The following is a 23,073-nucleotide window of genomic DNA, read 5'->3' on the forward strand; positions in this document are numbered from 1 at the left end:
GTACTACAAGTAGAGATTTGTACCGAGTGCTTCCCTAAATGCTGCTTAAAGGGCTTCTCCAGGAATGATGTAAGATGGCTGCCAGCAACCTGTCCCAGAATGTGAGCAGAAGGCCTGGTTGTCCCCACTTGCATGGCTGCCTGAGAAGACCTGGCCTCACTACACATTACGCTCTGGTACTGGCACATACTAGTCGAGGTGAGCTCTCCTGTCAGGCTGCTCAGCCATGATGGCAGCATTACCATGTACAGCTCACCCTCCCAGTCAGGCCGAATGCACACGGCCGTGAGCGGTCCGTGGTACCCCGGCGGCCTGGCATCCTGCTGGTATAGATCCTACGAGTGTATTACTCTAGTGCAGCGGCGTCATTGGTTGCTGTCAGCAGGATGCCAGGCGGGGATACCACGGACCGCTGGCGGCCTTAGTCCTGCTCTCTTTAATGTGAAAGCTCCCCTGACCAGAAGTGTGATGGACGACAGCGCGGTGTGGACGTCCCACAGCTCCACCGATTCCCTTGCATTAGACCAGGGATGGGCAAACTGCGGCTCTCCAGCTGTTGTAGAACTACAACTCCCAGTATGCCCTACCAGCCTTCAGCAGGGCATGATGGGATTTGTAGTTTTACAACAGCTGGTTGCCGCAGTTTGCCCATCCCTGCACTAGACAACACAATCACCACATCTTCATTAATAAGAACGGCTCCCACCAACGATGGCCAGGAGGTTCTGGTGGCGCCACGTTCTGCCGATGGCCAGGAGGTTCTGGTGGCGCCACGTTCTGCCGATGGCCAGGAGGTTCTGGTGGCGCCACGTTCTGCCGATGGCCAGGAGGTTCTGGTGGCGCCACGTTCTGCCGATGGCCAGGAGGTTCTGGTGGCGCCACGTTCTGCCGATGGCCAGGAGGTTCTGGTGGCGCCACGTTCTGCCGATGGCCAGGAGGTTCTGGTGGCGCCACGTTCTGCCATCGCCCCCCACACCACAGGACATTGCTCCAATGGAAACTGACACTGGGGAAAGGAACGTCATGGAAAGAGATTTGCAGAAAATCCCATTGTGATGAGCGGAGTAACATGAAGCCGAGAGAAGTGTCCGGCGTTACTGAACCCAGCACCTACACAGCGGGCGCCAAGCTTCTGTATGTCAGCAATGGTCAGCGTGAGACGGCGACCCCCGGAACTGTGCCTCCATCTACTAGAACTCGTTATACCGCAGCTCTTACAGGCAATATCCGACATGTTAGTGGGAGCTCTGCCAGGAGCAGTAAGGCGCAGACAGCTGGCCTCAAGAAGCATCCACCTGTAGCGGCCCATCGTATTGGACCCACCTGCAGCGGCCCATCAGACTGGACCCACCTGTAGCGGCCCATCAGACTGGACCCACCTGCAGCGGCCCATCAGACTGGACCACCTGTAGCGGCCCATCAGACTGGACCACCTGTATCGGCCCATCAGACTGGACCCACCTGTAGCGGCCCATCAGACTGGACCACCTGTATCGGCCCATCAGACTGGACCCACCTGTAGCGGCCCATCAGACTGGACCCACCTGCAGCGGCCCATCAGACTGGACCCACCTGTAGCGGCCCATCGTATTGGACCCACCTGCAGCGGCCCATCAGACTGGACCCACCTGTAGCGGCCCATCAGACTGGACCCACCTGTAGCGGCCCATCAGACTGGACCCACCTGTAGCGGCCCATCAGACTGGACCCACCTGTAGCGGCCCATCAGACTGGACCCACCTGTAGCGGCCCATCAGACTGGACCCACCTGTAGCGGCCCATCAGACTGGACCCACCTGTAGCGGCCCATCAGACTGGACCACCTGTAGCGGCCCATCAGACTGGACCCACCTGTAGCGGCCCATCAGACTGGACCCACCTGTAGCGGCCCATCAGACTGGACCCACCTGTAGCGGCCCATCAGACTGGACCCACCTGTAGCGGCCCATCAGACTGGACCCACATGTAGCGGCCCATCAGACTGGACCCACCTGTAGCGGCCCATCAGACTGGACCCACCTGTAGCGGCCCATCAGACTGGACCCACCTGTAGCGGCCCATCAGACTGGACCCACATGTAGCGGCCCATCAGACTGGACCCACATGTAGCGGCCCATCAGACTGGACCCACCTGTAGCGGCCCATCAGACTGGACCCACCTGTAGCGGCCCATCAGACTGGACCCACATGTAGCGGCCCATCAGACTGGACCCACATGTAGCGGCCCATCAGACTGGACCCACCTGCAGCGGCCCATCAGACTGGACCCACCTGTAGCGGCCCATCAGACTGGACCCACCTGTAGCGGCCCATCAGACTGGACCCACCTGCAGCGGCCCATCAGACTGGACCCACCTGTAGCGGCCCATCAGACTGGACCCACCTGTAGCGGCCCATCAGACTGGACCCTGAGCCTTAGGAGAGCAGTGACCTGGCAGAGACTTGGGTCACCTTCCCAGAGCTGGCCCGCCAGGCTGCACTCGGGTATACCGTGGCTGACCAGTGTGTACACAGTCTGTAGGTACATGGTTTACTATGGGATCAGGGGGATTACTGCAAACCAGCTTGGCCAGCGTAAGCCGCGGTGTGAACTAAGCCCGACGGTGGAGGTCCTGCACCTAACCCACATGTGAGCGATGCCACTGAAGCTGCTGGGATCCGAGGGCCCGGGCGCTCGCACCTACATTAATGCTGCTTCCCCGCTCCCATGATACAAGACTGCGGCACAGGCCACGGGTCACCTACAGGAGGACGGCCGCCGTCAGCAGCAGGATTTGGGGGAAGGGGAGGCAGCAGCTGAGTAAGCAATGTCCTCCATCCTCTTACCTCGGCGGTGACATCAGAGAAGGTCACTTGTGTAAGAACATTATAAGATTTACATTACAACCCCATCTAGATTCCTGACCTGAACCTCCCCGCAGCTTCAGCCCCGCGCCGGGCGTACTCGCACCAAACATGGCGAGTGCGCCAAACTACTTGGGGGAGCTGGGGCTTCTGCTGCTATCTGCCGGGGTGACACCACATGGAAGCACAAAGCTCCGGCTCTGCAATCCAGGTCACCCGTAAAGGGATTAGGACTCAGAGCTCCTTACAGGACTCACACCTCAAGTTAACCCTCGGCTGGCTGGCAGCCACCTTCACGCCGTTTTCTGCTCATGGAGATCAGCAAGTCTCCTGGATTCTCCAGCCCACGCGTTCTGCCTGGTCAGGATCTCTGCAGCTTGACATGAATGGGGCAGTCACAGAAACGTCTGCCGAATATTCCGCCTGAGGGCTCATGCACACAAACGTATTTTTTTGTCCATGTGTGCAGAACCATTGATTTCAATAAATAGTTCTGCAAAAAAACGGAAATGACCCTGTGTGCATTCTGTATGTCTGCAAGTCCATTCCGCCAAGCAAATAGAACGTGTCCAATTCGTGTCCGTTTTGTGGACAAGGACATGCATGGTTACGACGGGTCCACACGAAAACGTAGCACAGACGTCATCCTTTTTATTTTTGCGGATCCATTTTTTGCGGACCTCAAAATACATACGGTCATGTGCATGAGCCCTGATAAGGAGGGTACATAGAGAAGCGCTGTCCTGGGGCCACTGCAGACCAGGCTTCTCTTATCCATCTCCAGCAGGGGCCCCCAGTGACATCGCCCCAGTCTGACTGAGGGCCACAAGAAGAGACGTATGTGCGGTGACACAAGCCGGATACATGAGGGAGGTAGGGCATCAGCAATGTGGATGGGTACATGCAGGGTGGTATGGTACATGCAGGGTGGCGAGGTAGATGTGGCAGGGTACATGCAGGTATATGCAGGGTGGCGGGGTAGATGCAGGGTAGATGTGGCGGGGTAGATGCAGGGTGGCGGGGTAGATGTGGCGGGGTAGATGCAGGGTGGCGGGGTAGATGCAGGGTGGCGGGGTAGATGCAGGGTAGATGTGGCCGGGTACATGCAGGGTGGCGGGGTAGATGCAGGGTGGCGGGGTAGATGCAGGGTGGCGGAGTAGATGCAGGGTGGCGGGGTAGATGCAGGGTAGATGTGGCGGGGTAGATGTGGCGGGGTAGATGCAGGGTGGCGGGGTAGATGTGGCCGTGTACATGCAGGGTGGCGGGGTAGATGTGGGGGGGCAGATGCAGGGTAGATGTGGCGGGGTAGATGCAGGGTGGCGGGGTGGATGTGGCCGGGTACATGCAGGGTGGCGGGGTAGATGCAGGGTAGATGTGGCGGGGTACATTCAGGGTGGTATGGTACATGTGGAGGGGTAGATGTGGCGGGGTAGATGCAGGGTAGATGTGGCGGGGTACATTCAGGGTGGTATGGTAGATGTGGAGGGGTAGATGTGGCGGGGTACATTCAGGGTGGTATGGTACATGTGGCGGGGTAGATGCAGGGTAGATGTGGCGGGGTAGATGCAGGGTACATGTTGCGGGGTAGATGCAGGGTGGCAGGGTAGATGTGGCGGGGTAGATGCAGGGTGGCGGGGTACGCCTATCACCCACCGTGTGTGTAGATGTTGCCCAGCTCGTTGTGCAGGTAGAACAGGCTCCGCAGACACTCGGCTCCGCTGGCCACGGGTCGGTATCCCGTCAGCACAAACTTATTAAACTGCAGGTGTGGGGGGGAGCTGGCCCAGTCCAGGAGCCGGGGGCCACTCAAGAAAGCCATGAGGTTACAGGACACCTTCTTCTCCAGGATCAGCTGCATGGGGATCTCCACCTGGACATCTCCTGTGGGGCCATGGAGGAGGAAACGTCGGCAGCACCAGCTTCAGACAGCGAGGGATGTGGAGATGACACCTTCTTCATACAGGCTGCCCTCTAGACGGAGGAAAGGGACTGCTCAGAGGGAGGGTCCAGCCCTGATCCAACAGGTCTCCTGTCTCCTCCCCTAAGGCCTCTGTCCGGCACTCTCCTGTCTCCTTCCCCGGGGTCTCTGTCCGGCACTCTCCTGTCTCCTTCCCCGGGGTCTCTGTCCGGCACTCTCCTGTCTCCTTCCCCGGGGTCTCTGTCCGGCACTCTCCTGTCTCCTTCACTAAGGCCTCTGTCTGGCAGTCTCCTGTCTCCTCCTCAGATGTCTCAGTCCGGCAGTCTCCAGTCACCTCCTCAGATGTCTCAGTCCGGCAGTCTCCAGTCACCTCCTCCGATGTCTCAGTCCGGCAGTCTCCAGTCACCTCCTCCGATGTCTCAGTCCGGCAGTCTCCAGTCACCTCCTCCGATGTCTCAGTCCGGCAGTCTCCAGTCACCTCCTCCGATGTCTCAGTCCGGCACTCACCTCCTCCGATGTCTCAGTCCGGCAGTCTCCAGTCACCTCCTCCGATGTCTCAGTCCGGCAGTCTCCTGTCTCCTTCCCCGGGGTCTCAGTCTGGCAGTCTCCTGTCTCCTTCCCCGGGGTCTCTGTCCGGCAGTCTCCTGTCTCCTCCTCAGATGTCTCAGTCCGGCAGTCTCCAGTCACCTCCTCAGATGTCTCAGTCCGGCAGTCTCCAGTCACCTCCTCCGATGTCTCAGTCCGGCAGTCTCCAGTCACCTCCTCCGATGTCTCAGTCCGGCAGTCTCCAGTCACCTCCTCCGATGTCTCAGTCCGGCAGTCTCCTGTCTCCTTCCCCGGGGTCTCTGTCCGGCAGTCTCCTGTCTCCTCCTCAGATGTCTCAGTCCGGCAGTCTCCAGTCACCTCCTCCGATGTCTCAGTCCGGCAGTCTCCTGTCTCCTCCTCAGATGTCTCAGTCCGGCAGTCTCCAGTCACCTCCTCCGATGTCTCAGTCCGGCAGTCTCCAGTCACCTCCTCCGATGTCTCAGTCCGGCAGTCTCCAGTCACCTCCTCCGATGTCTCAGTCCGGCAGTCTCCTGTCTCCTTCCCCGGGGTCTCTGTCCGGCAGTCTCCTGTCTCCTCCTCAGATGTCTCAGTCCGGCAGTCTCCAGTCACCTCCTCCGATGTCTCAGTCCGGCAGTCTCCTGTCTCCTCCTCAGATGTCTCAGTCCGGCAGTCTCCAGTCACCTCCTCCGATGTCTCAGTCCGGCAGTCTCCTGTCTCCTCCTCCGATGTCTCAGTCCGGCAGTCACCTCCTCCGATGTCTCAGTCCGGCAGTCACCTCCTCCGATGTCTCAGTCCGGCAGTCACCTCCTCCGATGTCTCAGTCCGGCAGTCACCTCCTCCGATGTCTCAGTCCGGCAGTCACCTCCTCCGATGTCTCAGTCCGGCAGTCACCTCCTCCGATGTCTCAGTCCGGCAGTCACCTCCTCCGATGTCTCAGTCCGGCAGTCACCTCCTCCGATGTCTCAGTCCGGCAGTCACCTCCTCCGATGTCTCAGTCCGGCAGTCACCTCCTCCGATGTCTCAGTCCGGCAGTCACCTCCTCCGATGTCTCAGTCCGGCAGTCTCTACTCACCTCCTCCGATGTATCAGTCCGGCAGTCACCTCCTCCGATGTCTCAGTCCGGCAGTCTCCAGTCACCTCCTCCGATGTCTCAGTCCAGCAGTCACCAGTCACCTCCTCCGATGTCTCAGTCCGGCAGTCTCCAGTCACCTCCTCCGATGTCTCAGTCCGGCAGTCTCCAGTCTCCTCCTCCGATGTCTCAGTCCGGCACTCACCTCCTCCGATGTCTCAGTCCGGCAGTCTCCAGTCACCTCCTCCGATGTCTCAGTCCGGCAGTCTCTACTCACCTCCTCCGATGTATCAGTCCGGCAGTCACCTCCTCCGATGTCTCAGTCCGGCAGTCTCCAGTCACCTCCTCCGATGTCTCAGTCCGGCACTCACCTCCTCCGATGTCTCAGTCCGGCAGTCTCTACTCACCTCCTCCGATGTATCAGTCCGGCAGTCTCCAGTCACCTCCTCCGATGTCTCAGTCCGGCACTCACCTCCTCCGATGTCTCAGTCCGGCAGTCTCCAGTCACCTCCTCCGATGTCTCAGTCCGGCAGTCTCCAGTCACCTCCTCCGATGTCTCAGTCCGACAGTCTCCAGTCACCTCCTCCGATGTCTCAGTCCGGCAGTCTCCAGTCACCTCCTCCGATGTCTCAGTCCGGCAGTCTCCAGTCACCTCCTCCGATGTCTCAGTCCGGCAGTCTCCAGTCACCTCCTCAGATGTCTCAGTCCGGCAGTCTCCAGTCACCTCCTCCGATGTCTCAGTCCGGCACTCACCTCCTCCGATGTCTCTGTCCGCTTCTTCCTGACCATTCACGTTCCTGCATCACTTGCGCCCAGATAACCGGTGGCAGTAACGAGGAGGTGTCCCCGTCCGCCCCAGACAGCCGGCCTGAGCGGGACCCCATGTGCACCGGCCGGGCGCAGGAGGGAAGCGCCTCTAGTGTAGCCTGGCCGAGCTCTGTGCGGTCCGCGGTACTGCAGCTTGTGTTTCCTGTACCCGGCCGGACTGACAGGAAGTGCTCACTTAGTGTGCACTTCCTGTCAGTCCGGCCGGGTACAGGAAACACATGCTACTGTACCGCGGACCGCACAGAGCTCGGCCAGGCTACACTAGAGGTGACAGGGGGGGGGATGAGAGTGACAAGGGAAGGGGGGGGGAGAGAGTGACAAGGGGGGGGGAGAGAGTGACAAGGGGGGGGGAGAGAGTGACAAGGGGGGGGGAGAGAGTGACAAGGGGGGGGAGAGAGTGACAAGGGGGGGGGGGGGAGAGAGTGACAAGGGGGGGGGGAGAGAGAGTGACAAGGGGGGGGGGAGAGAGAGTGACAAGGGGGGGGGGAGAGAGTGACAAGGGGGGGGGGGGAGAGAGAGTGACAAGGGGGGGGGGGGGAGAGAGAGTGACAAGGGGGGGGGGGGAGAGAGAGTGACAAGGGGGGGGGGGAGAGAGAGTGACAAGGGGGGGGGGGGGAGAGAGAGTGACAAGGGGGGGGGGGGAGAGAGAGTGACAAGGGGGGGGGGAGAGAGAGTGACAAGGGGGGGGGGGGGGGAGAGAGAGTGACAAGGGGGGGGGGGGGGAGAGAGAGTGACAAGGGGGGGGGGAGAGAGAGTGACAAGGGGGGGGGGGGGGAGAGAGAGTGACAAGGGGGGGGGGGGAGAGAGTGACAAGGGAGGGGGGGGGAGAGAGAGTGACAAGGGGGGGGGGGGAGAGAGTGACAAGGGAGGGAGGGGGGAGAGAGAGTGACAAGGGGGGGGGAGAGAGAGAGTGACAAGGGGGGGGGGAGAGAGAGAGTGACAAGGGGGGGGGGGAGAGAGAGTGACAAGGGGGGGGAGAGAGAGAGTGACAAGGGGGGGGGGAGAGAGAGAGTGACAAGGGGGGGGGGAGAGAGAGAGTGACAAGGGGGGGGGAGAGAGAGTGACAAGGGGGGGGGAGAGAGTGACAAGGGGGGGGGGAGAGAGTGACAAGGGAAGGGGGGGGGGGAGAGAGTGACAAGGGAAGGGGGGGGGAGAGAGAGTGACAAGGGGGGGGGGAGGAGAGAGAGTGACAAGGGGGGGGGGAGAGAGAGTGACAAGGGGGGGGGAGAGAGAGAGAGTGACAAGGGGGGGGGGGGAGAGAGAGAGTGACAAGGGGGGGGGAGAGAGAGAGTGGGAAGGGGGGGGGGAGAGAGAGAGAGGGAAGGGGGGGGGGGAGAGAGAGAGTGGGAAGGGGGGGGGGAGAGAGAGAGTGGGAAGGGGGGGGGGGAGAGAGAGAGTGGGAAGGGGGGGGGGAGAGAGAGAGAGTGGGAAGGGGGGGGGAGAGAGTGACAAGGGGGGGGGAGAGAGTGACAAGGGGGGGGAGAGAGAGTGACAAGGGAAGGGGGGGGGGAGAGAGTGACAAGGGAAGGGGGGGGGGAGAGAGTGACAAGGGAAGGGGGGGGAGAGAGAGAGTGACAAGGGGGGGGGAGAGAGAGTGACAAGGGGGGGGGAGAGAGAGTGACAAGGGGGGGGGAGAGAGAGTGACAAGGGGGGGGAGAGAGAGTGACAAGGGGGGGGGAGAGAGAGTGACAAGGGAAGGGGGGGGGAGAGAGAGTGACAAAGGGGGGGGAGAGAGAGTGACAGGGGGGGGGAGAGAGAGTGACAGGGGGGGGGAGAGAGAGTGACAGGGGGGGGAAGAGAGTGACAAGGGAGGGGGGGAATGGAATGAGAGTGACAAGGGGGGGAATGGAATGAGAGTGAGAAGGGAGGGGGGATGGAATGAGAGTGACAAGGGGGGGGGGTGGAATGAGAGTGACAAGGGGGGGATGGAATGAGAGTGACAAGGGAGGGGGGATGGAATGAGAGTGACAAGGGGGGAATGGAATGAGAGTGAGAAGGGAGGGGGGATGGAATGAGAGTGACAAGGGGGGGGGGGTGGAATGAGAGTGACAAGGGGGGAATGGAATGAGAGTGAGAAGGGAGGGGGGAATGGAATGAGAGTGAGAAGGGAGGGGGGATGGAATGAGAGTGACAAGGGAGGGGGGATGGAATGAGAGTGACAAGGGGGGGATGGAATGAGAGTGACAAGGGAGGGGGGGATGGAATGAGAGTGACAAGGGGGAGGGGGGAATGGAATGAGAGTGACAAGGGGGGAATGGAATGAGAGTGAGAAGGGAGGGGGGATGGAATGAGAGTGACAAGGGGGGGATGGAATGAGAGTGACAAGGGAGGGGGGGATGGAATGAGAGTGACAAGGGGGAGGGGGGAATGGAATGAGAGTGACAAGGGAGGGGGGGGTGGAATGAGAGTGACAAGGGGGGGATGGAATGAGAGTGACAAGGGAGGGGGGATGGAATGAGAGTGACAAGGGAGGGGGGGATGGAATGAGAGTGACAAGGGAGGGGGGGCTGGAATGAGAGTGAGAAGGGAGGGGGGGAAGAGAGTGACAAGGGGGAGGGGGGAAGAGAGTGACAAGGGAGGGGGGGATGGAATGAGAGTGACAAGGGAGGGGGGGAAGAGAGTGACAAGGGGGAGGGGGGAAGAGAGTGACAAGGGAGGGGGGGTGGAATGAGAGTGACAAGGGGGGGGGATGGAATGAGAGTGACAAGGGGGGAATGAGAGTGAGAAGGGAGGGGGGATGGAATGAGAGTGAGAAGGGAGGGGGGATGGAATGAGAGTGACAAGGGAGGGGGGATGGAATGAGAGTGACAAGGGGGAGGGGGGAATGGAATGAGAGTGACAAGGGAGGGGGGGGTGGAATGAGAGTGACAAGGGGGGGATGGAATGAGAGTGACAAGGGAGGGGGGGGATGGAATGAGAGTGACAAGGGGGAGGGGGGAATGGAATGAGAGTGACAAGGGAGGGGGGATGGAATGAGAGTGACAAGGGGGGGATGGAATGAGAGTGACAAGGGAGGGGGGGGATGGAATGAGAGTGACAAGGGGGAGGGGGGAATGGAATGAGAGTGACAAGGGAGGGGGGGGTGGAATGAGAGTGACAAGGGGGGGATGGAATGAGAGTGACAAGGGAGGGGGGATGGAATGAGAGTGACAAGGGGGGGATGGAATGAGAGTGACAAGGGAGGGGGGGGTGGAATGAGAGTGACAAGGGGGGGATGGAATGAGAGTGACAAGGGAGGGGGGATGGAATGAGAGTGACAAGGGAGGGGGGGGAATGGAATGAGAGTGACAAGGGAGGGGGGGATGGAATGAGAGTGACAAGGGAGGGGGGGCTGGAATGAGAGTGACAAGGGAGGGGGGGCTGGAATGAGAGTGACAAGGGAGGGGGGGAAGAGAGTGACAAGGGAGGGGGGATGGAATGAGAGTGACAAGGGAGGGGGGAAGAGAGTGACAAGGGAGGGGGGGATGGAATGAGAGTGAGAGGAAATATATGAAGAAAAGTTGAAGTTAATAGAGAAGTTATTTCCAGCATTTGGTTGCTCTTTACACCTACTGTTTCCCTAGAACGGCGCTGGAGGAATTACAGAGTAACAGACGGTCTGGTTGGACTAATAGTCATAGATACCAGAATCCTTCTAATGCCGCAGCACCTGAGGCACTTCATAGCGCTGCGCCTGCCACAGGCAATAGAATGGTGGTTTCAGTGAAATGTGCCGACGGTTCAGGATGCTGGCTCCCGCTGATGCCGCCGACTCTGCCCGCAATCCTGGGGGTCCTACCTCCATTGCCTCTTCTCCTGCCTTGTTATGACCTGTCTAGCCTCAATTCTGGTTGTCCTGGTTAAGGGTTCTCACCCCTGGTGCTGGGAGTTGGTCTCTTCAACTGTCATTGGCCCTATTAAGGTTTATATATTTATTTTTTACATTTTAGAACAGAGAGACCATCACTCCAAAACTAGCTGGGGGAGATTCTGGACTAGTCTAAAAGGCCTCTGTGTCCTATATGCACTGAAAAGGTGGTCACGGAAGCCTCCTTCCTTCTAGGAGAAGTATAATTAACGAAGAGGTCAATGTTGCAGTTGACTTTAGACTGCCTCCTTCCTCCCACAACCATCGACTTCAAAAACAAACAAACAGAATTCTGACATATGCAGATTAGACGAAGGATACATTGTATCTGATAATGATTCTGACTCCTCAGGAGACGGTTCTGGGAAACCTATTTTTCTCCCTGAAGAAACAAGGTCTTTTAAAAACTATAAGGGTCACTATGAATATAGGAGACACTACAGAAAGTCATTCTATTCAAGATGAAATGTGCCAAGGTTTAGGGGAGAAAGGAAAGAGAGTCTTCCCTGTTCATAATAATATTAAAGCATTCATTACTAGAGAATGAAAGGATCCCCAGAACCCCAATACCACATTCTTTTAAAAAAAAATATCTCTTCTCGGAATCAGAATCCATTTTATAAGATAAAACTCCAAACATTGACCCTCCTGTAGCTCGCATTTGGAAGAAAACCTCTCTCCCGTTTATAGGATCCGATGGATAAGAAATGCCAAGGGCCTGCTAAAGAAAGTGTGGGGAATGAATATTGTCATTTCCTAGTATTGCGTCCACCTGTAGTGCCAGGACCTTATCGGTATGGTTACACCAGCTGGAAGAACATCTGGTGGCAGGAACACTGAGGGAAGAAATCCTGGCCTCCCTACCCATGCTAAAGACGGCATCAATGTTTTTAGCAGATGCCTCTGTAGCTTTAGTTAAACTATCAGCTAGATCTTCTGCCATCTCAAATGCCACCCCGCAGAGCCATATGGCCTTGTTCCTGGTTAGGGTTATGCTCTATTCCTTGTGAAGGAGATGAAGCTATTCGGGTCTGTCCTTGACAACATCCTCAACAAAGCATCTGACAAAAAGAAAGACTTTCCCTCTAAAATAAAGTTCTTTTGGCAAAGGTGTTTTTTTCAAAGTCAGAAGAAAACAAGAACCGACCGGAGGAAAAAAGATGTTCTGGGAGATGTCAGCCATACAAGGGGAAAGGAAGAGGATTCCGCCTCAATCCCGATAATTCTTCCCAGACCACACAATGACCCAATATTCAAGTAGGGGGCAGGCAGGTAAAGCGATGCACCTCAGCCTGGGAAAAAATAGGAGCCTTCCCCTGGGTACAAGCTTCTGGACGAGAAGGTCAGAGATTGGAATTCGATTCGCTGCCACCAAATCACTTCGTCATAAAAAAAAACAGCTTGCGCAAAAAGAAAAACAAATCTGTAATCAGAAATCTCTGTTCTAATACAAAAACATGTCCTTCTTCCCATTCCTGAAGATCAGCAACAACAGGAGTTCTACTCTCCAGTATTTCTGGATCAAAAGCCAAATTGGTCACACAGACTCATAATAAACCTAAGGCTCTTGAACAAGTTTGTTACCTACAAGAGATTCATGAAGATGGTCAGGTCTACCATAAACCTTCTTCCCCTATACTGCTACATGGTAACTATGGACCTTGTGGATGTGTATTACCACATTTTCAAAAATCCTCAGAAATATTTAAGGGTTACAGTCTTCATCAACAATCATCTCTGTCACTTTCAGTTTCAAGCACCACTGCTCAATCTATCATCAGCCTCAAGAATCTTCTCAAAAATTATGGCGGAAGTAACGAGCAATCTTCATCTACAAGGAATACTCATCATTTCATATTTAGACAATTTTCTTATCAAAGCTTCATTGAAAGACCTTCTCCTTCTTCATGTCAGCGTGATACAAGAAACCTTCACAAGTCTTGGGTGGATTATAAACTTCCAAAAATCTGATCTAGTTCTGGGTCAACAAAAAAGTTTTTTTTTATACTCTCCCTTGCTGATTGTTCCTACCTCAAGAAAAACAGACAACCTTGTACCAAAAGATCTCACTATTCTGTATTTAAAGAACTTCGTCCATCAGGATTGTGATGACCATCCTGGGCCTTCTAATATCAGCTATTCCATCTTTCAGATGGGCCCAAAGCCATACGAGAATTCTTCAGTCTTTTCTCTTAGCATCTTGGGCCAAAACCCAGAGTTCTCTAGACAAAAAGATTACCATCCCTGTACGAGTAAAAAATTCTCTAATCTGGTGGAAGATCAAAAAAAAATCTTCAAACAGGCGTCTGATGGTGCCAGGAAGAACAGAAGATCATAACTACAGATGCCAGCAGTCGAGGATTGGGAGGACATTCTGGAGATCAAATAATTCAAGATATCTGGGATGAAGATATGATAAACGTTTCATCCAATCTGAAAGAACTCAATGCAGTCTACAAAGTACTCATATCTAGAGTTGAGCGGACACCTGGATATTCGGGTTCGGCCGAACTTTGGAAAAAAGTTTGAGTTCGGGAACTGAACTTGACCCCGAACCCCATTGAAGTCAATGGGGACCCGAACTTTTGAGCACTAAAATGGCTGTAAAAATGTCATGGAAAGGGCTAGAGGGCTGCAAATGGCGTCAAAATGTGGTTAAGAGCATGGCAAGTGCTCTGCAAACAAGTGTGGATAGGGAAATGACTTTAAATAACATAAAATACATAAAAATTAAAACTAATAATCTTGCTCTAGGAGGACGAGGTCCATATGGAGTAGGAGGTTGAGGAGGCGGTGTAGGTGGAAGCGGCGGTGGAGGAGGAGGAGGAGGTAGCCTACACTGCTTTTTGGTTTTAAATTGATTTATATTTTTTTAAATTAGGGTACACCCCAAAACATTGGGAAATATAACCTGTGATAACGCCCTCCAGCCGTGCTAAACACACGTTCAGACAATACACCGGCTGCAGGGCAGGCCAGCACCTCCAAGGGGTAAAGGGCAAGCTCAGGCCGTGTGCCCAATCTGGAGACCCAGAAGTTGCAGGGGCTGACCCCTGTCAGTCAGTACGTGTAGGCGTGTGCACACATACTGCTCCACCATGTCGCACGTCCCCGTGACGTCCACCATCCATTTGGATATCTGCTCTATCAAGTCTCCATGTTCTTTTCTGCGCCTACCATGGTGATCGCGGGTGGCGGCGAATCAGGTTTCCACGCCAGAGAGGGAGCGTGAGAAAGAGAGACCACATCCAAGGGAGGATCCATTTTTTCAAATTTTAAATTATAGAGTTAAATTATGGGGAAATTATTAAAGCGTAAAAGTGTGACAACTTTTCAAAGTTTAAGCATTGAATGAAAGGCTGTGTCGCGGATTAATTACTGAAGAATATATTACATTGTATTCCCGGTCACCTCTGCAGAGCGGGGGCTTATTCACGTCTATAACTGTATAATGTCAGCCCAAGAATGGAACAGAGAAATGAGTGAAATGTATTAACCCGTCTACTTGGTAGAGGAGGGGTCTATGACCGAATTTATTTTTATTGTTAAAGAAAAATTATTGAAATTTATTAAGCTGTCAGAGGATTATTACACCCAAAAATTTGTGAATTTCACCAGAAAATGTAACTGACAAATTTTTTTTTTTTTTTTACCTGTCTACTCGGTATAGCAGTGGTACTATACACCCAAAAATTGGTGAATTTCACCCGAAAATGTAAATGACAAAGTAGAGAAATGACATAAAATAAAATACGTACAAATAAAAAATAAATAGATTTATGAGGTGGAGTTCCATATGGAGGAGGCGGTGGACGTAGCGGAGTAGGTGGAAGCGGCGGTGGAGGAGGTAGCCTACACTGGTTTTTTGTTTTAATTATTATTTTTTATTAGGGTACACTCTAAAATAGTGTGAAATATCCAAAATACAAGGATGAGCGATTGCGCTGCAGTATAACAATGGCTGCTTGGTGCCGGTATACATGTCTATTCGGCACAAGGTACGGACAAGTCCTGAGGGATCCAGGCCTGGTTCATTTTAATGACCGTCAGCTTGTCCACGTTAGGCTACTTTCACACCTGCGTTCGGGGTTCCGCTTGTGAGTTCCGTTTGAAGGCTCTCACAAGCGGCCCCGACCGCATCCGTCCAGCCTCAATGCATTCTGAGTGGACGCGGATCCGCTCAGAATGCATCAGTCTGGCACCGTTTGGCCTCCGCTCAGCAGGCGGACACCCGAACGCAGCTTGCAGCATTCGGGTGTCCGCCTGGCCGTGCGGAGCCAAACGGATCCGTCCAGACTTACAATGCAAGTCAATGGGGACGGATCCATTTGAAGTTGACACTATATGGAGTAATTGCAAACGGATCCGTCCCCCATTGACTTTCAATGTAAAGTCAGGAGTCCCTATTAATATACCATCGGATCGGAGTTTTCTCCAATCCGATGGTATATTTTTACTTGAAGCGTCCCCATCACCATGGGAACACCTCTATGTTAGAATATACCATCGGATTTGAGTTAGATCGTGAAAACTCAGATCCGACAGTATATTCTAACACAGAGGCGTTCCCATAGTGATGGGGACGCTTCAGGTTAGAATATACTAAGAACTGTGGACATGACTGCCCCCTGCTGCCTGGCAGGTGCTGCCTGGCAGCAGGGGGCAGACCCCCCCCCTCCCTGTATTTAACTCATTGGTGGCCAGTGCGGCCCCCCTCCCTCCCTCCCCTGTTTTTAACTCATTGGTGGCCAGTGCGGCCTCCCTCCCCTGTTTTTAAGTCATTGGTGGCCAGTGCGGCCCCCCCTCCCCCCCCCCCCTGTTTTTAACTCATTGGTGGCCAGTGCGGCCGGCCCCCCTCCCTCCCCCCTGTTTTTAACTCATTGGTGGCCAGTGCGGCCGCCCCCCCTAATTAAAATGACCGACCCCCTATCATTGGTGGCAGCGGAGAGTTCCGATCGGAGTCCCAGTTTAATCGCTGGGACTCCGATCGGTAACCATGGCAACCAGGACGCTACTGCAGTCCTGGTTGCCATGGTTACTTAGCAATTTTTAGAAGCATTATACTTACCTGCGATGTCTGTGACCGGCCAGGAGCTCCTCCTACTGGTAAGTGACAGGTCTGTGCTATAAGCAATGCTCCGCACAGACCTGTCACTTACCAGTAGGAGGAGCTCACCTGCCAGGCAGCAGGGGGCAGTCATGTACACAGTTCTTTTAGTATATTCTAACTTGAAGCGTCCCCATCACCATGGGAACGCCTCTGTGTTAGAATATACTGTCGGATCTGAGTTTTCACAAAGTGAAAAATCAGATCTGGTTATGCAGACGGATCCGTTCTGAACGGATTTAAGCGTTTGCATTATAGGAGCGGATCCGTCTGTGCAGACACCAGACGGATCCGCTCCTAATGCAAGTGTGAAAGTAGCCTTAGCTGTGGACAGGCGGCTGCGCTTGTCTGTGATGACGCCCCCTGCCGTGCTAAACACACGTTCAGATAATACACGGGCTGCAGGGCAGGCCAGCACCTCCAAGGGGTAAAGGGCAAGCTCAGGCCATGTGCCCAATTTGGAGAACCAGAAGTTGAAGGGGGCAGACCCGTCAGTCAGTTCGTGTAGGCGTGTGCACACATACTGCTCCACCATGTTGGTGAAATGCTGCCTCCTGCTAAGACCTTCCATATCAGCCGGTGGTGCTGGTTGTTGTGCTGACAAAGCTTTTCCACATTTCGGCCATGCTAACCCTGCCTTCTGAGGTGCTGGCGGTGCCACAGCTGCGTTGGCGACCTCTTCCTCTGCCTTCGCCTTGTGCTTCCACTTGTCCCCCGCTGTCAGGTGGGAATGCCACCAGCAGCGCGTCTACCAGCGTGCGCTTGTACTCGCGCATCTTACGATCACGCTCCAGTGAGGGAATTAAGGACGGTACGTTGTCCTTGTAACGGGGATCCAGCAGCGTGGCCACCCAGGAATCAGCACAAGTTAGAATGTGGGCAACTCGGCGGTCGTTGCGGAGACACTGCAGCATGTAATCGCTCATGTGTGCCAGGCTGCCCAGAGGCAACGACAAGCTGTCCTCTGTGGGAGGCGTATCGTCTGTGTCCTCTGTATCCCCCCAGCCACGCACCAGTGATGGCCATGAGCTGGTCTGGGTGCCAACCTGCTGTGAACATGGTTCCTCCTCCTCCACCTCCTCATCCAGAACTGTGCCCTGGCTGGACAATTGTGTACCTTGGGTTTGTGGGTGCAGGAACCCACCCTCGGAGGCACTTGGGAATGACTAGCTGGAAACCCTACGAAATGACCCCTCTTCCTCCTCCTCCTCCTCCTGGGCCACATCCTCTTCCATCATCGCCAGGAGCGTTTTTTCAAGGAGGCATAGAAGTGGGATAGTAACGCTGAGAACGGCGTTATCGGCACTGGCCATGTTGGCGGAGTACTCGAAACAGCGCAACGAGGAACGCAGGTCTCGCATGGAGGCCCAGTCATTGGTGGTGAAGTGTTGCTGTTCCGCAGAGCGACTGACCCGTGCGTGCTGCAGCTGAAACTCCACTATGGCCTGCTGCTGCTCGCACAGTCTGGCCAGCATGTGCAAGGTGGAGTTCCACCTGGTGGGCACGTCGCATATGAGGCGGTGAGCGGGAAGGCCGAAGTTACGCTGTAGCGCTGACAGGCGAGCAGCAGCAGGGTGAGAACGCCGGAAGCGCGCACAGACGGCCCGCACTTTATGCAGCAGCTCTGACATGTCGGGGTAATGTTTAAGGAATCTGCACCACCAAATTCAGCGCATGCGCCAGGCAAGGGATGTGCGTCAAACCGGCTAGTCCCAGAGCTGCTACGAGATTTCGCCCATTATCGCACACCACCAGGTCGGGCTTGAGGCTCACTGGCAGCAACCACTCGTCGGTCTGTTGTTCTATACCCCCCCCACAGCTCCTGCGCGGTGTGGGGCCTGTCCCCCAAACATATGAGTTTCAGAACGGCCTGCTGACGTTTACCCCGGGCTGTGCTGAAGTTGGTGGTGAAGGGGTTACGCTGACCGGATGAGGAGCTGGTAGAGGATGAGGAAGCGGAGTAGGAGGAGGAAGCAACAGGAGGCAAACTGAAGCGCCCTGCAATCCTCGGTGGTGGAAGGACATGCGCCAAACTGCTATCCGCCTCAGGCCCAGCCGCCACTGCATTTACCCAGTGTGCTGTTATGGAGATATAGCGGCCCTGACCGTGCTTACTGGTCCACGTATCCGTAGTCAGGTGCACCTTGCCACAGATGGCGTTGCGCAGTGCACACCTGATTTTGTCCCCCACTTGGTTGTGCCGGGAAGGGATGGCTCTCCTGGAAAAGTAGTGGCGGCTAAGAACCACGTACTGTGGGACAGCCACCGCCATAAGGCCTTTAAAACTCTCCGTCTCCACCAGACGGAATGACAGCATTTCAAAGGCCAGTAATGTAGAAATGCTGGCATTCAGGGCCAGGGATGGCGGGTGGGTAGGGGGGTACTTCCTCTTCCTCTCCAGCGTTTGGGATATGGAGAGCTGAACACTTCCGTGGGACATTGTGGAGATGCTTGGTGACCCAGGTGGTGGTGTTGCCTGCAGATCCTCTGCGGGGTGGCAGGTGGCACTGTCACTCCAGAGGTGGATGAAGAGGCCACGACTGCAGCAGAAGAGGAAGCAGGAGGAGTCAGAGACCTTTCTTGGTTTTTGAGGTGTCTTCTCCACTGCAGCTCGTGCTTTGCACTTAGATGCCTGGTCATGCAGGTTGTGCTCAGGTTGAGAACGTTTATGCCTCGCTTCAGGCTCTGATTGCACAGCGTGCAAACCACTCGGGTCTTCTCGTCAGCACATTGTCTGAAGAACTGCCACGCCAGGGAACTCCTTGGAGCTGGCTTTGGTGTGCTCGGTCCCTTGCTGCGGTGGGCAGTAGCAGGTCTACTGTCTAGGGGATGGCCGCTCCGCTTTTGCACCCTGCTCCCTCCCCGCTGTGCTGGTGGCTCTGTGCGACCACCGCCTCTTCCTCCGAACTACATAGGTCACTCGCATAACCTTGATTCCATGTGGGGTCAAGGACCTCATCGTCCTCCACATCATCTTCCACCCAGTCTTCACCCCTGCCCTCCTTGTCGGTCTGCACACTGCAGAAAGCCCCAGCAGTTGGCACCTGTGTTTCGTCATCATCCGAGACGTGCTGCGATGGTCCTCCCATGTACTCATCCTGAAAGATAAGTGGTTGGGCATCGGTGCACTCAATCTCCTCCACTTCTGGGGCAGGGCTAGGTGGACGGCCCTGGGAAACCCTGCTAACAGAGTCATCAAAAAGCAGAAGAGACTGCTGCATGACTTGGGGCTCAGACTGCTTGGCTGATGTGCAAGGGGGTGAGGTGAAAGACTGATGGACATCGGCTGCAGGTGCCAACTGTTGTCTTTCAGCAGGAGACTGGGTGGGAGACAATGTGAAGGAACTGGAGCCACTGTCAGCCACCCAATCTACTATCGCCTTTACTTGTTCAGGCCTCACCATTCGTAGAGCAGCATTAGGCCCGACCAAATACCGCTGCAGGTTCTGTCGCCTACTCGCACCTGAGGAAGGGGTTTCACTTGTGCGTGTAGCTGGCACAGATCGACCACGTCCTCTCCCTGCAACAGGAGCTCCACCAGCAGCACCACGACCTGGGGCCACGTCCCTTATTTGACGCTCTACTCATATTTCTCAAATTTAGGATCTTGCCCTAAATGGGTGTTTAATTAATAGTAGAATAGAACGACCGTATGTAAAGGGAGTATCTCACACGCCCTGACCCAAACTAGGCCTCAATTAAAGATTTGTGCCCAAAATGGCTGTATTTCAAATACCTGAATAGAAGCCCTGTATTTAAAGGGTGAATCTCACACGGCCTGAACCAGACTAGGCCTCAATTAAAGATTTGTGCACCAAATGGCGCTATTTCAAATACCTGAATATAACCCAAATATATGAAGGGTGTATCTCACAATGACATATGCAGCAAAGGCTGCCAAATAAACTTTTTTTGCCCAAACGGGTGTTTGTTTAATAACTGAATATGGCAGCAGTATACAACCCTGGAATTCCACACGTGTTGATGCTGCAAGGGCAGAAAAATTGTGTATTTTGCCCAAAAAAGGGTGTTTTATTAATAGAAGAATATAACCAGGGGCGTAGCTATAGGGGGTGCAGAGGTAGCAGTCGCTACCGGGCCCAGGAGCCTGAGCGGCCCAAAGACCCTTGTGCCACATAAGAAGACACCGGTATTATAGAAAGTGCATCCAAGTTACACCTCTGGCTGGACAGAAGGGGTTAGGTTAAGAATTTGGTATGGAGGAGGGGGGGTGCAGTTTCAATTTTTGCCTCATGCAGCACGAAGGTTTGAGGGAAGGGGGGCCCAAGCTGAACTCTTGCACCAGGGCCCATAAGCCTTTAGCTACGTCCCTGACTATAACCCCTGTATATAAAGGGTGTATCTCACACGGCCTGACCCACACTAGGCCGCTATCAAAGAATTGTGCCCAAAATGGCTTCATTTCAAATAACTCAATAGAAAGTCAGTATGTAAAGGGTGTATCTCACAATGACATCTGCAGCAAAGGCTGCCAACTACATGATAGTATATAAGCCGTATACAACCCTGGAATAATGTCGCACGTGCTGATGCTGCAAGGCCTGAAAAGAGTGGAATCTGGCAAAAAAAAAAGGGTGTTTTTAAAACCCCAGAAAATGATGGGTGTATTTCTAGCTTAAATTGCACACTGACTAATCCAGATGTTGTAGATTGCCAAAAAAGTGTTTTTTTGGTAACAGAATATGAAAGCGGTATATATTAAACGTGAATATAACACTTGCAGATCAGGAAAATAGTGGTTTTTGGCAAAAAAGTGTGTTTTTAAAACCCCAGAAAATGATGGCTGTATTTCTAGCTTAAATTGCACACTGACTAAGCCTGCGAATGCACCAGATGTTGTAAATTGCCCAAAAAAATGTTTTTTTTGTTTTTTTTTTACAAACAGATTATTTGTGCTGTTTTTAAAGCTTGGATTTCAATGTCCTAAAAGCTAAGATGCAGGGCTGGTGCACAGATGCAGTGCTGGTGCACATATGCGGTGCTGGTGCACAGATGCAGTGCTGGTGCACAGGTGAAGTGCTGGTGCACAGATGCAGTGCTGGTGCACAGATGCGGTGCTGGTGCTCAGATGCGGTGCTGGTGCTCAGATGCAGTGCTGGTGCACAGATGCAGTGCTGGTGCACAGGTGAAGTGCTGGTGCACAGATGGAGTGATGGTGGACAGATGCGGTGCTGGTGCTCAGATGCAGTGCTGGTGCACAGATGCAGTGCTGGTGCACAAATGAAGTGCTGGTGCACAGATGCAGTGCTGGTGCACAGATGCAGTGCTCAGATGCAGTGCTGGTGCTCAGATGCAGTGCTGGTGCACAGATGCAGTGCTGGTGCACAGATGCGGTGCTGGTGCTCAGATGCAGTGCTGGTGCACAGATGCAGTGCTGGTGCACAGGTGAAGTGCTGGTGCACAGATGCGGTGCTGGTGCACAAATGAAGTGCTGGTGCACAGATGCAGTGCTGGTGCACAGATGCAGTGCTGGTGCACAGATGCGGTGCTGGTGCTCAGATGCAGTGCTGGTGCTCAGATGCAGTGCTGGTGCACAGATGCAGTGCTGGTGCACAGATGCAGGGCTGGTGCTCAGGTGAAGTGCTGGTGCACAGATGAAGTGCTGGTGCACAGATGCGGTGCTGGTGCTCAGATGCGGTGCTGGTGCACAGATGCAGTGCTCAGATGCAGGGCTGGTGCTCAGATGCAGTGCTGGTGCTCAGATGCAGTGCTGGTGCACAGATGCAGTGCTGGTGCACAGATGCGGTGCTGGTGCACAGATGCGGTGCTGGTGCTCAGATGCGGTGCTGGTGCTCAGATGCGGTGCTGGTGCACAGATGCGGTGCTGGTGCACAGATGCGGTGCTGGTGCTCAGATGCGGTGCTGGTGCACAGATGCGGGGCTGGTGCACAGATGCGGTGCTGGTGCACAGATGCGGTGCTGGTGCACAGATGCGGTGCTGGTGCACAGATGCGGTGCTGGTGCACAGATGAAGTGCTGGTGCTCAGATGCAGTGCTGGTGCACAGATGCAGTGCTGGTGCACAGATGCAGTGCTCAGATGCAGTGCTGGTGCTCAGATGCAGGGCTGGTGCTCAGATGCAGTGCTGGTGCTCAGATGCAGTGCTGGTGCACAGATGCAGGGCTGGTGCACAGATGCAGTGCTGGTGCACAGATGAAGGGCTGGTGCTCAGATGCAGTGCTGGTGCACAGATGCAGTGCTGGTGCACAGATGCAGGGCTGGTGCTCAGATGCAGTGCTGGTGCACAGATGAAGTGCTGATGCACAGATGCAGTGCTGGTGCTCAGATGCAGTGCTGGTGCTCAGATGAAGTGCTGGTGCTCAGATGCAGTGCTGGTGCACAGATGCAGTGCTGGTGCACAGATGCAGTGCTCAGATGCAGGGCTGGTGCTCAGATGCAGTGCTGGTGCTCAGATGCAGGGCTGGTGCTCAGATGCAGTGCTGGTGCTCAGATGCAGTGCTGGTGCACAGATGCAGGGCTGGTGCACAGATGCAGTGCTGGTGCACAGATGAAGTGCTGGTGCTCAGATGCAGTGCTGGTGCACAGATGCTGTGCTGGTGCACAGATGCAGGGCTGGTGCTCAGATGCAGTGCTGGTGCACAGATGAAGTGCTGGTGCTCAGATGCAGTGCTGGTGCACAGATGAAGTGCTGATGCACAGATGCAGTGCTGGTGCTCAGATGCAGTGCTGGTGCACAGATGCAGGGCTGGTGCACAGATGCAGTGCTGGTGCACTGTGCTTGCATAAAATGGCCGCCGCCCACCTAACTGACTTATAAAAGTTATTTTTTTTCGGTCACTGGGCTCAGGGCAGGATAAAAAGATTGTGCCCTGCACCCACACAGCACAATGTCTGTAGATCGCTGAGTTAGATTCTCTCCTATTCTCTCCCTCA

At 54.7% G+C, this 23,073-nt stretch overlaps 2 protein-coding genes across 2 annotated transcripts in view; both read right to left on the minus strand.

Moving 5' to 3' along the window:
* PAQR4 (progestin and adipoQ receptor family member 4) overlaps positions 1 to 7,311 on the minus strand; it is a 48,824-nt gene extending 41,513 nt beyond the window's left edge. The window contains exons 1-2 of the mRNA XM_040439965.1: positions 7,131 to 7,311; positions 4,498 to 4,815 (exon numbers count right to left, since the gene is read on the minus strand). Coding sequence (XP_040295899.1) covers positions 4,498 to 4,702 — 205 coding nt within the window. The 5' untranslated portion in view covers positions 4,703 to 4,815; positions 7,131 to 7,311. The remainder of the gene's footprint in view (positions 1 to 4,497; positions 4,816 to 7,130) is intronic.
* LOC121007843 (cysteine-rich, acidic integral membrane protein-like) lies at positions 4,744 to 11,093 on the minus strand. Its single transcript, XM_040440088.1, has 8 exons — positions 11,059 to 11,093; positions 6,850 to 7,174; positions 6,749 to 6,784; positions 6,410 to 6,517; positions 5,640 to 5,809; positions 5,450 to 5,567; positions 4,913 to 5,240; positions 4,744 to 4,871 (listed from the first exon to the last, which is right to left on the minus strand). The coding sequence occupies exons 1-8, from the start codon at positions 11,091 to 11,093 to the stop codon at positions 4,816 to 4,818; spliced, it is 1,176 nt and encodes a 391-aa protein (XP_040296022.1). The 3' UTR covers positions 4,744 to 4,815.
* Positions 11,094 to 23,073: the final 11,980 nt, after the last annotated feature.

This window comes from Bufo bufo, chromosome 7 (genome assembly GCF_905171765.1).
Source record: "Bufo bufo chromosome 7, aBufBuf1.1, whole genome shotgun sequence".
Lineage (NCBI taxonomy): Eukaryota > Metazoa > Chordata > Amphibia > Anura > Bufonidae > Bufo > Bufo bufo.